The 17,129-nt window shown below is 41.2% G+C and overlaps 1 protein-coding gene across 1 annotated transcript; it reads right to left on the bottom strand.

Annotated features, from left to right (window-relative positions):
• Positions 1-1,466: 1,466 nt before the first annotated feature.
• LOC135988548 (general transcription factor IIE subunit 1-like) lies at positions 1,467-5,065 on the bottom strand. The gene is made up of 4 exons (XM_065634593.1): positions 4,555-5,065; positions 3,013-3,214; positions 2,258-2,484; positions 1,467-1,861 (listed from the first exon to the last, which is right to left on the bottom strand). Exons 1-4 carry the CDS (start codon positions 5,063-5,065, stop codon positions 1,467-1,469), a joined length of 1,335 nt encoding a protein of 444 aa, XP_065490665.1.
• Between the last annotated feature and the right edge of the window lie 12,064 nt (positions 5,066-17,129).

Here is a 17,129-nt window from a genome sequence, read left to right as displayed (position 1 = left end):
AAACTCATGGTGATACTGGATGCAGGAAAAAAAAGCTATACAATTTTGAGGACAGAAGAAATACATTGTGAAAATAAAACAAAATGAAAGCTTTTAATCACTAACTTGACACAAGAATCATTCAGACCTAAAAGAGCAACATGTTCATAAAGTTGACTAAGATTTGTGCATATTTGAGACAAATCTAGTTTATATAGTAAATCATTAAGCTGTAAGCTCAGGAAACCAGATAAGCACACACCATTAATGAATTCTTGCCCTGGAATGGTGCGTATAAACAATGCATTGAAATAGTATTTCTCTCTACTCTTTCTTCAGAGAATCACAGACTATTGAGGTCAGAAGGGACTGCTAGAGGTCATTTTGTCCAAACCCCGTGCTCAGGCAGGAGCATGCAGTGCTGGTTGCTCAGGGGGCTTTTGATAATCTCAGATGTGGGAGACTACAGCCTCTCTGGGCAACCTGTGCCAGTGCTCAGTTCTCCTCACAGTAAAAAAGTGTTTCCTAACATTCAGAGGGAACTTCCTGTGTTTCAATTTGTGCCTTTGTAGTCTCCTTTCATTATCCATTGCTCAAGTAGTAGAATTGCTGAAGAAGTTAAGCTATATCTTATATTCTGATGACAGTCCTTCTACTCATATATAGTTAGTTCAAATAGACTGTGTTTTTCAATGGTAGTAGAGAAGATCCTGGTTAAAATCCTTACAGGAGAGTGTGTGTACATACGAGATATGAGAAGCAGAGCTTTCTGCTGGATACATTGCTTGCTTCCTTGCCAATCTGGAACAAAATGAATGCTGTGTTTTACTGCCCAATAGCCCTTGCACAGTTCATCACTTCAGAGATGGTTCTGTAGAGCAATAAGTACAAAGAATTCAGATATTTATTTTTCAGATGAAAGTTAAGAGGCTGTAGTTAGTTCTCTTCTGTAACTAACAATTCAGTAGCAGCTCTTTCTGTGGAGGGAGGTTCCTGTATAAGAGCTGGCTGTTGTGTAGCAGTTGACCTAACAAAACAACAGAACACAGCAGAAAACAAATCACACTGGATTTCGACTCACTTTCATTACTGGAAATATCTGCTACTTCTGGGAGGAAGGTGGAATAGTTGATTTCTGACAATAGATTGCAGCATTGCTTTCAAAACTTTATTTTACTCAGATCTTTGTATCCTACTGTAATTTGAAATTATTCATGCCCTAAAACTGATTACAGCATTCCCGAGGTCTAAGCATTAAGACAAAAGAAAACCCATAGCAACTCTGGGTTGCTTTTGCTGCAATGCTAGTATTTTGAATTGCAGTAACCTACTACAGGATTACTATCTTACATAACAGCAAGGCATTAAAAGAAAACTTAACCACGGAAGGGTTGACTTTGAAGAACATAAACTATTACATCAACTGTCTTACTTCAAAAGAAGCCTTCACCCATTCTGTACCAGTTTGCATATTCACACAGTAGTAGTTATTCAAAGACAGACTGGAACATTTCTTGTCCTACTTTTATATAAGCTTCTCTCTCTTCATTTGTCATAAGAGACACAAGCTCTGGATTTTCACTGACTTCACCATACAAGCGAGGTCGACCGGCTACCATTAAAATAGGACCTTGTGTTTCCTGTTCCTCCTCTTGTTCAAAGTTGCTGCCTCCTGCTTTGATTCCTGCTCTTCCTGAGTGCTTGGCATGTTCTTCAGACTCACTAGTATCACTGCCCGATTCAGGCAGTTTGCTTTTGACAACAGGAGCCTGGTCTGTGCTAGATGATGACTTGGATTCGTGGATCAGAAGAGTCTTGATGATTTCATTATCTATGACAGCTTCTTTAACACTCTCTTCTATTTTCTCAGAAGCATTTACTCCTAATATACAACACGATGTGTTAGAGATAGCAATTGTTTACAGTTAGCACAGGCATCCTACATAAATGATTTTTTCTACTTTGAATCTTTTTTACCTATACTTTAGAATTCTCTTGGAAGTACAGACATTTCCAAGAGCTTTCCACTTTAAAGGTAATGTTACTGCATGATTAGAGCCAAAAATGTTGGGAGCTGGTACCTGACCTCTGGCTTCAGGAATACTACTTAAGTCAGTCTAAAGAGGAATTTTTTTGAAACTAAGATCTGATAGCCACTAGTGCAGAATTAAGGCATTTTTCTATATTCTAAACAAGCTTGCTACATTTTCAATAAGCTATATTTAAATGTAGTGAGGCTGCTGAATATATTAAGTATTTGCTAACGCTTAAAACTTACCAACACTATTGTTGGTGGCTGCTGTTGCTCCTTCCACAGTGCTCTGTGACATCCAGATAGGTTGCTCTTTAGCTGCTTTCTCTCTTGTTTTCTTCTTGTGTTCAGAGTCTTGGACATCAATAACTAAGTTTTGGGTGTACATATTGCCAAAAGAGGAACTTCTGTTGGCCCATTTTTCAGGTCGGCTGCAGGATTCCAGCACAATTGAACCCACCTTCTGATCAAAGCTGAATGAGATGTTACCCATTGTGGGCAAGAGGCAAGACCCCCTCCCTTCAATTCCCAGTCAAAAACAAACAAAACCCCCAAACCAACCAACCCACCACACACAACCATGTTTTGTCAGCATACTACCTTTAACAAGTGCTCCGCATTAAAACAATTTGGATTCCCCATTACCTCATCACAGAGGCAAGTGATTCTGAATAACTGATTTTTGCATGGTCTCTTCAGCAGTGCATGCCAGGATGAAGCACACAGATAAACATTCCTTCCTCCCAGGAATGGCTATGAATGTATTAGCCAAGGAAGAAGTCTGTAAAATAACTCCTTAAAGCAAAAAAGGTAGCAAAAAACACATAAACATGTAACAAAAATTTAGAATGCCTTAGATATTACAGGCTTCTTCATTAAGCAGCCGACAGTACTGAACAGAGTAGAAAGTAGGTTGCAAGATAAGGATTTCAAAGATTTTGCAACTGGGAAGTTGTTGGGTGGTTTTATATTGATCAGAAGTACTAGGGTGATGTTTATACCTTTCTGATAATTCTGGTATTTCTGTTGGCTGAGGCTCCAGCAAGTCATACGGCAGAACAATATCTTCAGTCTCACGCAGCAGCACAAAGATGGGTTCGATCTGCTCATTGAATTTTGCTAGCAAGGTTCTAGCATCGCGCTTTGGAAGTGCTGAGGCATCTTCCTCTACTTCAGTGTTGCAGTAAGTGCAGCGGAAAGTCTCTGCAATGTTAACCAAAGTGGAAATTCTCATGTTCATAGGATACAAAAGGCGAGCAGTACCTTGTTAAGAAATCCACAGCCTGGACAACTACCACAATGTTCTGACTGCACTAGGCTTTATCCAGTTGTTCACATGTAGGGGAGCTAAGTTATAAAGGCAAGCCTTTTTTTTTTTTTTTTTTTTTTTTTTTGAGAAGGGCTGATATCCACACACTGGCAATCCAAGAGAGAAATGTTTATATTAGGGGAAAAATTAAGTTGGCTCAACATGGAGCACCATCAGATGGTAAGGCTTATTTTTTTTCTTCTCTGATCTCACCTATTTCTTAGTTCATAATATAAGAAAAAAAGACATTTGTAAGCATAAGTAGCATCTGGGTTTAGTTGTTCAGAATTCTACAGTCTAAGACGACTCTATATTTATCTCTTAAAGAAAAAAAAAATTAAAGCATATTCTATTTAAAATATATAACCAGCCTCAATGTTTGCATTTCAGTAGTTTGACAAAGTCCCTCTATTTAGGACAAAGGGCTGATTTTGCCAGCTGGCAGTAGCCTAAGTACACCTTTGGCTTTCAAGTCGGTCACAGAGAGTCAGGTTCCTTCTCCCAGGCTCTGGCATCTCTTCGAGGTACCATGACCCAGATGTTAACACTGTAGCTGCACTTAGAGTCTTGTATTTCAATATGATGCCATTTTAACTCATTTTGAAAGAGTACTCTCTAACTAGTTATTTTGATTTTAGAGAAGAGAAACCCACAAGCTCTGATGCCACTTCTGCTGTGGGTGTGTGCCGTGTTGCCCTGCGAGAAGCCCAAACCTCCCCATTCCCAGCACAGGAGTGACAGAACACCTCTACTGCTGCCGTGCTGCCACACGCTTATTACAACAGGTGCCCGCAAACTGTTTTATCTGTCTTGTCCAACTCTTCCATCATAAGAACTGAATGCAGAAATGGGTTAACTAACAAATTCAAAACAGTAAACTGGGTACTGAATTATTATTTCCACATGAGGAAGTGGGACTCACAGGACTTGGATGAGTAATCTTCACCCAGGTTAAGCATCTTGTTCCTAGTAAAGCTGAGGCCTGAAATCTGGTTCCCAGCCCCAGCTTGTATATTCAAGATTTTTCTTCCTCTTTCTTGGCCTGTTCTGTAGAGACAGCTTTTTCTCTTCTTGTCACCTCCCAGCTTCTCCTGTCCCAGGCCCTTGTCCACCAGCAAACAAGAAGTATATCCTAACAAACATGCTTTTATTGCAAAGTTTGTACAGAAGCCAATTTTGTGCTATCACAGTTATTCTTTAATATAAGGGCAAATAAACAATATAAGCAAAATACCTGTAAATACATCAAAGAGTTGATTGACTTCGAGGTCTGTGTAAGTGCTGGAGCAAGATGGACATTTAAAAGAGGACCTGGTGGTTGAATCCCGCTCATCTGCTTCTATTTTCCGACGTACATGATCCAGTTTGTATTTTACCACATCCACCAGCACTTTGTAATTGATGTAGTAGTAATTGTGCCGACTGCTCCTGCCATTAGGCCCTGTCTCAACTCGCATACGCAGCTTCACAAACTTGTCTGCCTTGAGCGTGTTGAGGATAGTGCGCAGCTGTTTACGTTCGTACTTGAGCAACTGTAACAAGTCATCCTCTTTCACACAGGGGTAGCGGATCAGTATATCGAGGGCCAGGGAGTACTCGACTCCATAGAAACCACGCACTATATATTTGGCCAGGCGCTTTAGGGCTGCTGGGACTTCTGTGATAATGTTTTGCTCTTCCATCAGGAGCTGAACCACTGTCAGGAAGAGAAGTGCTGTACAAAAAACAGAAGGGAGGTGAGCCATAGTGAACCCTTCTCAGCACTCAGAGCCAGGTACAAAGCAAGTCATTTGCTGTGCTGCACTTCTGCACTGAGTAGATTAATGCAAAATCCTTAATCTACACCTGAGAATGGGGAAGGTATCGATAGATATCAAAGATTACCTAATCTTTTGGTACGATGATTACACCTGAGATATTCATGTCCTCTTGTGTAAAAACACACTGAAGGTATCTAGGAAAACAGGTTACAGTAAGTTCATAATAATCCTCTTTACAGAGGACAGCACAGTTAACTTGCACGTCTAGGTCTGCCCAAAGTATCTGCTTTCATTCACAGCCAGCCAGGTAAGATCTGAAGTAAACACTATATGCCTTCAAAAGTAAAGCTCAGGACACAAGCTGGGTAAGAAATCTTTAGCTTAATTCATTAAAAAATGTATGAAATAGATGAGACTCTATCTTCCTTTGTGGCAAAGCCACAAGGGTGTTTGAGCACCTTTTAGCTTGCTCTTTCTAATTTTTCTGCTGGCTGCTGTAGTCAAACAAAGGCCTAGCAATGCTGGGGCACGGGATGCTCCATCTTGTCTGGTACTGTCCTCACTCAGCACAAGGGTGTTTTGGGCTGTGGCTGCTTGTTCCAGCATACTCAATCACTGGGCAACACCCGCAGCAGAACGTTTTTGTCCTGAGTACTCCTCTCCCCTGCAGAAATAAGGCTTCTGACAAAAATCAATCCCTAATCCCATTAACTACAACATAACTAATTTTAATCAGTGCAACTGTCCTGTTGCTTATTTCTAAGGAGTGAAGAAAAAAAAAGAATGAGGTATGTTTCAATAAAGCCACATCCTGATTCCCTTTGAAGCATGTTAAAATCCTACAGCCCCATTGATACCACAGCCTCTAGCCCGGCTGCTTTGCAAAGAACCAAACAGGGCTGGTTGAGCCCTGGGATCAGAAGGCGCATGGGTAGGGGGTGGCGTGTCACAGCACATTGCCAGCACTGGCAACCACTGCTGAGGGGCACCTTGCTCAAGCCCAGGTGATTGTGTATTGCTACACGGAGCATAGGTGACCTTCATCAGAAATCCTAGTTAAACAAACAAAACCTATTTACAGTAGCTTAGTTAGTTGAGCCATAATTTGCATCTCATAGGGGAAGCACTACCTTTTGATTAAGCTAACCCAAATGTAAGCCTGCTGGTCTGAGGCTTGAAACCCCAAAAGCAATAGCACGACACTAACTTAAATTTCCCACAGGAAGAGTGGAGGAACACTGGAACAGGCTGCTCAGAGAGGAGGTCAAGTCTCCATACTTCAACTGGACAAGAGCCTGAGCAGCCTGACCTTGCTTTGTGCTGTGAGCAAGGGTTGGACCAGATGTCCTCCAGAGGTCCTGTCCAACCTAACTTCTTCTGTTCCAAGAGAGTTAAATTTAACCATACTAAGGAGAAAAGCTTTGAGAATGTCAGTCCACTCCTTGATAGTCCTCCTCAGACTGCAAGAGCGTTTCTATGCTTTTTCCCAAAAGCCTTGAGGAAGGAGCAATTTTATTACTATTATTACAGTTTTACTCTGTCACTTCTCCTTTGGCGTCAACCTCCAAAGAGGCTCAGCTGCGGTGCACCTGACTGTCACAAGTCAGCAGGGCAGCGCAGCTCATTGCATGCCTAGACAAAACAATATTCCCGGCCGCAGGCAGGAAAGCACAGGACCTTGATCTTGTATTCAGCCAAGTCTCCCAGAAGCAAAATCCTGTTCTAGCTGCTAGTCAAACCCTAGCAAGGGCTCTTTGCTCTTAGGGCTGAGTAGGCTTTCCTGGAAAGTCAGTGTAAGGGTACACAGAGGAGATGGTCTGTGTATGGAGAATAGTAAAGAAGCTTCAGACAGCAGAGAAACTGCCAGCATGCAGGACAGCTTACACTTACTGCTCTTGACCCAAGGCAATGGGCTGGATTCCCACATCTACTCTCCAGTAACCCCAGGGGCATGTGAGCATAAACCACAAGAATTCTGGAGCACGTATGAACATCAGACTTCTTCCACGTAAAAATATTCTATAGACTTCTCTTTATTCCTCTCTCTTGCCTCACAAATTTGGAATTAGTTTCTGTGCAGTGGCTTATACTCAGCAGGAAGGAACGACAGACAGTGTCCTCAGCCAGCCCCAAATCCAGAGATCAGGAGCATGGCTTTGAGTCTCCTCAGGCTCTGGAGAGCACTGAGACTTGGCCTTCTATACTGTGGGCAACTTGCCCACAGAAGGGAGGCACTGCAGCCTGCAGTATGTGCCCATATCATGTGTTTCTGTAACCTGGTCTGGCCCCACTAAGTGCAGTCCCAGCATCTGTGTCGGGTATGATACCAGTCACGTGAATTCATTTGGGCAAGCACCTCAGAAAGGGCCAAAGCGTCCTCTGTATGGATTAGTCTTATATGAACACCAGTTGGATCATGGCATTACTAAAAAAACCAAAAAAACCCACAAAACAAACAAACAAACAAAACCAAAAAAACCCATTTCTGCATCTAGTCCTTGGCTAATAAGGGCAGAACCCTGACACTTGAAGGACCTGTATTAGGAACAGGTCTCATGACTGGTTTTTTTCACCCTAAGTCAAATACAGAATGAAATAATTTCAAAGGGAGTGTGATAAGTAGATAATATCATTAAGGAAGAAGTAGGACCTGAACTGTAAGCTTGAGGTTTGCTAACCTATCAGTTCTCTGGATGACTCCTTCTCCCACACTTGCATTGCATCTCTAAAGCAAGCAGTACTCTGTAGTGCTAGGAAGTCTGGACTGTGCTGAAGTGCTTCTGAGTGCCTTGATGTTAAAAGCTCTTCAGGTCCAGAGTCCTACAACCATGCAAATTATTCAGGGGAGAAGAGGAAAGAGAGCGAGCGAGCAAGAGAGCAAGCGAGAAGACACACAAAACCAAAACTCCACAAACAAACAAAACCAACAAACCCAAAAAAACAACAACCAAAAACCACACACAAAAAGCCCACCACACGCACAAAAGAACCTCCCCCATACACACACACATAATATAAATGTTATAACTATATCTTAGGAGAAGACTGAAAAGCTTTTTTCAACAACAAATCCACAGAACCCCCTGTCCATTTGCTGTGGAAATTTAGATATGCAAACCTTTGATTCAAAAATATCTGAATTTGCCCTGAATGAAGAACATTCATGGAAAATACAACCACCTCAAGAAGTACTCCTTTAAGCTATGAAAGAACCAAAACTGTATGTATTTTATAGTAAAAACTACATAAAAATCAAAACTGGGGGGAAAGCTTTCTCTACAGCGCTTTGGTATATATGAGGTCGTATTTCTCTGGTCTATTTTGAAATACCTCTCTATCTTATAATTGCCAATTGAAGTCTCGCCATTCAGGAAAATGGCTGATTTTTAAAAGCTGTTATGTACTTTTGAGTTCACAGATAGCAGTCCTCCTTTAAGAGGAGCTTGAGGCCACCCTTATCAAGGAAAGGAAGAGAAAGAGGAGCAGCTCCCTGCAGAGAAAGAAGGGCTTTAAACAGATATCTGCTCTGCAGCTCAGTTACAGTCTGCATTAAGGAGACAGGTATTTTGCTACTTATGTAGGTTGATTTATTTTTTTTCCTCCAGCTGATAGCATGTACAGACAAGATCTCTTAGAAGTCATAGTCTAGCCTCTACCATCTTTTGCTGCTTTTAAAGTACTTATTTTTAGGAGGGTAGGAGCTACCTTCTTATTACATTCATTATTTTCAAGATTATTCAGTAACTTAGATGCCTAGGAGGCCCTTCTGCTTATAGTTAGTATGGACCCATTATAATCTTCACTAAGGAGAGAGAAATGCAATATCTTGTTTTCCCCTAAGCAGGAACTACCTTTAGGAACTTCTTTTTGCTTTGGGAAACCTACACAGAGTTGCTTGTTGGCAGACAACTATCAAAAGCAGAATTTCAAGTTAACAGGCATCATATAGAGCAAGTTCTGCAAGATTTCTCTGAAGCCAGTTGCTTAATTAACATTTCATTTGAGCTGCCTGAGAAGGCAAACTACCCATTTCACACTTCAAAAGACACTAACCAGAAAGATTTATTATGGTAGCCTTTTGTCAAATTTTGTGTAACTGTATCATTTGCAAATAAGTTAAAAAAAAACTTATCATTACCTCTCTTGTATAGGCAGAAAACCTTAGGCTGGTGTTGTAGAAGAATCACTCCCTTGCTAAGAGATCACTACAACTGCCAAACGAGCTTAAGTATTTTCCAGCCTTTTCCTAGACCTCTCTCTGATAAGCCCTAATTATCATCCAGCTGGAGTGAGAGAGTCCCCAAATCACATTTCATTAGCAACTAAATGAATTCAGCCTTATATACATTGCATCATGATAAAATTATAAATCTTATTGCTCCACCTACATTATTATTGTAATCCACCTACAACAGGTAAGGACCTAAAATATGACTGCAATCTTATATCAGTGCTTCCCATTAGCGTGACTTTAGAAGACTAAAAGTAACATAATTATTAACTCTTTTTTTGTTGTTGTAGCACACCGAATATTTAGTATAGGTAATTTACATAATTTGTTTAGAAGCTTTCATAACCAGACAAACCTGGAAACTTGAATATCTTGCAAAGAAAAAGGCTAGAATTAATATGTTTACTAGTTTTTGCATTTAAACTTATTAATGTTTTTAGGTGGTTATGTCTTCAAAAAGAAACAAAAAGCATTTTTTGACTGTATTTCTCTAGAAGATAAATTTATGATGACTATTATCCTTTTATGTGTTAGTCATGTGTTTAAAAAATCTGTTGAAATCGGGTTGCCAGATACTGTATGGTCCAGGGTTAAAATGCTGAATTCTATTAGGATTGCACTCATCATATCATCATATTCCATCTGAAATCCATGTCTTTGATAAGGTTTTTTTATATATGCACAGTGGAGGCTGGTGGTTTTTATCATGTGACTTAGGTCTGCTTGGTGCAAGTTGCAGCATGTATTGCACTTTCCTTACTGCTGTTTGTTGCTGGAACTTTGACTCTCCAACCTACCTGGCATGTGGGTCCATAGAGAGCCCCAGAACTGCAGGAGCTTGTCTGCATAGGACAGGTTGTGGGACTGGCGTCTGTAAACGTAACTACAGAAGGTACTGCCTCTCAGAAATATTCAATACCAGAAAAGAAACCTCAGATTTTAGTAGCTGTAGCAAGACTTTAGATTTCAAAATACTTCAAAGGTTTGAGACTGCTGTTTAGAAACTGCAGGAAGAGGTGACTATTAAAAAAATCTCTGAGTTTAGCTCTGCTCTTGCTTGTGATTTATAGTAGCAGGGATTGTTTTCATGCCTTATGCTGGGAAAAACCCTGTTACTACTTGGTTTTGTTCCATTCAATAAGAAACTATTGGTCAGATACACACTACTAGGAAGTATAAGTGGCATAAAGCTTCAACTGTAAATTTAAAATGTTCACACAGGTAAAATTAAGCAGATATACGTCATTCCACATAGTGGTTCTTGAGCATGCTCCTTCATTGTCATGTTATAGTAGAAAACACAAAGGAGCAAGACTACTTACTGATACCTGTTGGATTTATTCTGTGGGAAATGTTTGCAATGAATAACACCCGTGGGTTTCCTCATCGAGTGTTTTGAACAGGGAAAGTGTCATGTAACCTCAGCGCTGTCATTCATGTGACAGCCCTCAGCCCGCATGTGGAGGTGTGGAACCAGGTCAGAAGAAGACACGAAACAGCTTTCTAAATTAAGGAGAGTGATGGTCTGGCTGGTAACACTGCTTTCAGAAACAGGAAATCACAAGCACCTGTGCAAGCTGTGGCTGACAACACCGGAGTTGTTTGGCAAGGACAGTTAACCGCTGAGTAGGAGAGGTGTAACTCCACGTAGCAAAGCTACTACTCAGCCAGGTGTCTGCCTGTTTGGTGGCTGGGAGGCAATTGTTTACGGGCTTCTGCTGTGCTGCCTTGGTCCTACATGCTCAGAGCAGGAGTAAAAATCACAAGCCAGAAAAAAAAGACGAAGGGTGGTTTGAGCAGGTATTTCTGCCTGTGGGTAGCCCTGGCACTGAGGGCCGTGGGAAGCGGGATTCAAGCTGGTATGTTGTTGTGATGTTGCGTAATGGAGACATTATTGAAAGTAGGAGCTTGAGATGGGGATAGGCGAAGCTGCCTGGCTTCGTTTCAAAACCATTCAGGTGAATGTTTATGGGCGCGCACAGCACTTGCAGGCTGCTTGATGAAAAGGAGGCAGGTAATCAACTGAGCAGTCCCGGGTGGGAGAAGTAAATATAGTCTGACCAGAGGCTGAAGGAGAACATCAGTGCGTTGCTACTCTGGGGGGCAAAGGTGTAATGAAGATCCTCACAGAGCAAATGCAGTATGTTGCTTTATTGTCCTCTCCAGGCCCAAGAGCTGCTCTTTGGCCGTTCTCTGGACAGGCATGTGGAAGCTACGTTCTGCTGTATCCTGTATTTTCCACACTAACTGGTACCCAACCCTCAATTTAAAAAATAAAATCTCTAGCTGTATAGCTCATACATTCAAGCACTGCAAAATAAGAAAACACCAGAATCATACTAAGTGCCTGTATAACCTGCTGCCCTGTACGCTCAAGAATCTTAACGGCACAATCACATCTCTCCTCTTTTTCCTCCTGCTGGCCCTTTCACGAAGTCTCTCCCTCAGCCAACACGCAGGGTGTTCATGTTCAGCATTCAGTGTGTGGCCTTGAGCCCTGCTTATTTTGTGAACCATCCAAACATTGCATTGAGACGATCCATTCTCTTACCCGTTTTCCTATGGTGCTTTCCCTGTATTACCTCATTCTACGATCCTTGAAGGCATGCTGGTGTTGAACTAAAGCACCTTTGTTTGAAGGCTTTAGACCTCTCTTTGAATTAGTTTATGTTGTGATCTTCCTGATATCTAGAAAGAGGATATCGTGCCTGTGTTACATATGGAGCTCTGAGGTACAGAATTTGAAACCAAGATTGCTGGATAATTTTAAGAGCCTGAACGGAGATGTAAAAATCAGGACACATCTTGCGGTGCTTTATGACTGCAGCACAGCTCCCTCTGTCTCGTTTGCTGTTGTGATCAGTACTTCCCAAATACAACCACGGGTGTCACAGATTGGGTATTGGCCAAACGACACAACCTGCTGGGTTGCCTGTGCAGCACCTGGCAGAAATGAGGCAAGAATTCAGTTGTCCCAGTAGGTGCTTAGACCTGCCTGGTTTGTAACACTGTCCTTTCTCTTGCAAGGCATTATCTTGTTTACTGTCTTGAAAGCTGGAACAAAGCAGAAGCCATTCTCCTTTGTTATGTCATCCTCATTCATCACGAGAATGCAGCCTGTCCTGTGCAGTGAGTGAAACAAGGGGTCTCTGTAAAAGGAATTTTGGGGTCATACAAAGAAACCGTATCCCATCCGAACAAGAAGGGGAATGAGTGGCTGCTATGCTTGTTAGCTTCTGGACACTTCACAGCCTTAGTATGCATTTAATGTAATTTATCTTGCTTCTAAGTCTAAAGAATGGTTACCTGGGATAATATGTATTTTTAATTTCCATATTCTTTCTTAGAGAATCAGGTTAGATCCACTGCCTCTCAGCATAATTTGAAAAAATGCCGTAACAGGAGTTATTAACCACATAAACTGCTGGGGGTGGGGAGGCACATTTTGGTTGGGGTTTCGGATGACAGCAAAGGAATGCTTCATTTGGGGAGTTGTGGGGTCAGTAGCGGAGCGGACTGCAGTCGCTAGATCTTCATAGCCCGCCACTCTCAGCTGTCTTCCTGTTCTGTTTTACTTCTCTTTCCTCTGACATCTCCTGATACTGGCTCCTGCTCCTCTCGTGTGGTGGGGTTTTTTGGGTGTGTTTTTATTTTTTTGCCTTTGTTTGTTTTTCTTCCTGTTTTTCCCTTTCTGTCGAGTCACTTCTGCTTCTCTCCCACCTGGTCCATGCAGAAGGCCTACCTTCTGCAGCTGGATGTGGCCATCTCAAGAGAACTGTGTCCGGCTCTCAGGAGATGGTGCACGTACACCTCTTGCAGGGATGCAGATGTAGCATTTTTGGGAACTAAACTGATGCAAATTATATGTAACTACTGAAAGGTTTAAATACTGATGTAATTCAGATGGTGGGTGTAGCCTGAGAAAATGCTGTGTCTAATCCAAACACCTCCAGGTACCTGAATTAAAGTTCAGCTTTAAAACTTGCTACAACTCAACATTTGTGATTTATTTTTTTTTCTACAGCCAGAAAATCATGTTTTTGTTTATCTTTCTTAATGAAATGAACTATTTTCACTGAAATATAAAGAGGGAAAAGTCTAGGGATGATTTTTTTTCTACACTGGCTGTCTGCCTAATAGAGAAAGCTTAGCAAGATTAAAAGACAAGGCTAATAGCGGAAAACTTTAAGCAAACCTTATGACTGGAGTTACCTTAAATACAGAATACCCCTCACTGCTGGGGTGATTCTGTCACTCATGCATAACCCCTGAGCTGGGAGAATGGACTTTGCAAAACGAATTAGACTGAGGAAGGTTGTCCTGTATACAACGAATATAATTCAGAGCTGATTCACTGTAGATCATAAAGTGTCCAGAGTACGGTGCTTCTCAGTACGTAAACAGGCTAACTCCTTTACAATTATTGTCCTCTCTTCCAAGTAACAGAGTGTGGGAGCACACCGAGCTATGAAAGACCTTTAAAATCTTTGATACTGCAAGTGATGATGCTCTGAAAAAGTGGTAGGTAACAACTGCATAGTCTGCTTGCTTCTTGATGAGAGCATTTGGCCAGCTGGTGTGTTGTGTTTCCAGACTCTTTCAACAGTCAAAAGCAACTTCTTGTAAAATGCATAAATATCTGGAGATTTCTTCCCAAGGCAAGTTGTGGTTTCTGCCACTGCTTTGACTAAGCATTATTCTTTCTGGCTCATCTCGTTCCTCTGGTGCAGAGGATGAGACATTTTGCTGCGCAGAGAGCTTGGGCGTGCCTTCCTCACCAACACTTCTGGGCCTCAAAAAGCACAAGAGAGTCCAGCCGATGGTCCGTGGCGTAAGCAGGTCATTTGCTCTTGCCACTAAGGTGAAGTCCAAGCTTTTGAGCTTATTGTTCGCCTCTTTCTCCTTCCACCTGCAGCCTGAAGAGCTGGCTGTGTGAACGTGGGGCAAGTGTTTGTGCAGGAGGGGTATTTTGTTGCGAGCTGTGGTGCCTGCCTTAAGATCTCAACTGCCAGTCCACAGGCCATCTTCCTCCAGCTCAAGTCTTTTATTTACTTTTGCTGCTTTTCCTGCAGGTACTTTCCAGGACATCTGTGAGTGCTGCTATGGAGTTTTGCTCCTAAGCGAAGCCTTAATATATAACTGACTGTAATGCAAACTCACTTGCATGTGCATCCCAAAACCACTGCTTGATTTTGGTAGAATCGATTCATTTCCTGGGTTCTCCTGCCCTCACAAGATGCCAACACTTTGCTGTTTGACACGGGAGATGCCATTCTTTCTTCTGTTGAAATGGTGTGGGGCTTCACCGCACAGGCTTCTTAAATTGTAGTGGTGATAAATTTTCTTGGCAAACTGACATGTTTTGCATTTTAACAGCAGCGCCCAAACAAATGCTTTGTCATTCCTGTAATGCCTTATTTAATCACATTTGGAATAAATTGGATTAACTCTTTCTATTTACATTAACAGTAAAAATCTGCTGGAAGCTAAAATACTGAGGCTATTCTTCATAGAACTAGACTATGAAGTAATAATAAAAATGTTTATCTTGTTGTTTACATAAATAATTTTTTTTCCAAACAACTATTTTGATGATTTTTCACAACAGAACTAGGAACCTGTGTACATCTCTTTGTTGAACTTAAAAGAGAAAATACATATAATTGCTTACTGACCTGGGGAGAAAACAAACCAAATTTAAAAAAAGTCTCAGTGTTTGTGAGGTACCTCAACTATGTGTACAGCAAATGAATATGGAGAAACACACCCATTTCCTTTCTTTGTTTTTTTGTTGTTGTTTCATTTTAAAGGAAGCTAAATTACATCCCAAAGTTGCAAGTAGTTGTACACATTTCTTCAGTGAAATGATCTGAGCTTCCATTACAATGCCTATGGCAGCAGAAGCAGGAGGGGGAGTGGGGAGGTCAGTAAACTGATGTTAAAACCAGATGTCTCTATCGGTAACAAGACCAAATTAAACTTTTTGTCAGACTTGAGAAAACCTTCAGAACAAGTGCTTTCAGAGTTGACAGATGAAGGTTAAATCAATATGCAATTAATCACATTCATCACTTTTTCTATATTAAGGCAGACACAGTTAAGACATAGCTGTTGTGGTTTTTTGTTTTTAAACAGCTTTGTTTATTTCTGCCAATAGCAGGCACAGGCATTCAGGCTCCAGACAGAATTCCATGGGATTTAGCTGTGCTTTTGCAATTGTAAAGCAATTTCCAGTGTGGAAATGTGGATTGCCTTGCACAAGTGACATACTGAAAGCTCATTAGTTAATGACTGTAAATAGTCTACACTGCCTTGCTTCACATATGCTAAAGTGGGACAGGAGTAACTAAGCAAGTAAACTACCTACTTATTTTTAAATGACAAAGTAATTTGATTATGGCTGTTATGCAACTAATTCCAAATAAAGCTGCACAACCCCTCACCAGATCAAGGTGCAAATTCGGCAGCGTATGATGTGCCCTTCATGGTACAGACTGTAACATTTGACTTGGTTTAACAGTTTGATATAAATCGAATGTCCCAGAAGCTGCACTTCACACTATATGTGCATTCTTCCCTAATCTAAATCACACTGCTCTGTTGATTTTGGTTTACATAGGTTCAATATTCACAACAGAGATTAAAAATGGACACCGGTAGCATAGTCATGCTAACATGCTGCTTCTTGCATACTTCGGTTAAAAACCAAATCATGTATAACTAGACTAGCCCTTTTTTTTCATGTCAGTTTAAATAGCGGGATGCTGATTTCTGTGTGCTCTCAATGTCTCTGTGCTTTGCACACCTTTGAATTGCTCCTTGCTGTGCTACTACAGGCACTGTTCTAATGCCCAGAATATCATTTGCTTCAACCAGAAGCCATGTTTCTTTGTCAGCTGTTAAAGTTATTTGGCAAATAGCATTCCTTTTGTCCCTGCTGCTTCCAGTGTTGAGGCAGAAAGAGCCTCTAACAGGAACAGAGTTTGCTGTAAGCTGGTAATCTAGTTACTGAAACAAGGGATGATTAATTTTTTAATAGTTTAGAAAAGGAAACAATACTAAAACTTATCCAGTTGTACTTGAATGAAAATTGACTCTGCATCTCAGATTTATGGGTAATAACTGGTCTTCTCTTCTGTAGACTTCTTAGTGTTAAATTTGCAATTATTTAAACAAACCAACCAACCCCAAAAATCCAAACCAAAACCATCTTATAGCAGCCTTTACTGTTTGCAACAGAAAACCACAGTGTCCTCTGTTGTGAATTTCTGCACTACACTAATACTATTCTGCATGTCCTGGACATCAAGAATCCTGTTGTGACTGGACGTCACAAACATGCAGGTTTTAGTTAGGTGTCCTTATCCCATAACATCTCTGCAGACAACAAAGAGACAGGAAACACTTCCCTTACACCAGTGGAAACTTTAAGGTCATGGCTCAGTGGGAATAAGCACAGCATCTCCTTCCTAGGGTGGTTAAGATAACAAGTGAACCACCACGTATACCAGCCCCTAAGCCTACTCTGCAGTGTCTCCTCTTCGCGTGTTCTAAAACACAAGAGCCAGCACTGGAAACCAGTCCCAGCAATGCAGACAGCGACACAGATAAAACCGCTGCCTTCTACATCATCTGCTTCCTAGGATATTAAGGTGCCTATACTTCTATTTCTAAAGGACCTTTACTTTCTTAATTTGAATTCCAGTTAAAGTCTGACTTGGCTCCCCTCCCCCACTTCCCAAAAACCAACCAACTAACCAAAATCCTCCCAAACAACCCAACCGCTATTAGTAGTTGGCTAATTCCTGTTACAGTAAT

The sequence above is a fragment of the Caloenas nicobarica genome, chromosome 4 (assembly GCF_036013445.1).
Source record: "Caloenas nicobarica isolate bCalNic1 chromosome 4, bCalNic1.hap1, whole genome shotgun sequence".
In the NCBI taxonomy this organism is placed as follows: domain Eukaryota; kingdom Metazoa; phylum Chordata; class Aves; order Columbiformes; family Columbidae; genus Caloenas; species Caloenas nicobarica.
The sequence above is the reverse complement of the archived record's forward strand: the minus strand, read 5'-3'. Positions and strand labels throughout refer to the sequence as shown.

Bases quoted from the DNA above. Each gene is read 5' to 3' on its own strand.
- LOC135988548 (XM_065634593.1), bottom strand. From the start codon at position 5,065: ATGGCTCACCTCCCTTCTGTTTTTTGTACAGCACTTCTCTTCCTGACA. The intron at 2,485-3,012 runs GTATAAACATCA...CATCTCATTCAG, and splicing joins ATACCAGAATTATCAGAAAG to CTTTGATCAGAAGGTGGGTT. The intron at 1,862-2,257 runs GTAAGTTTTAAG...GTTGTATATTAG, and splicing joins AGCCACCAACAATAGTGTTG to GAGTAAATGCTTCTGAGAAA.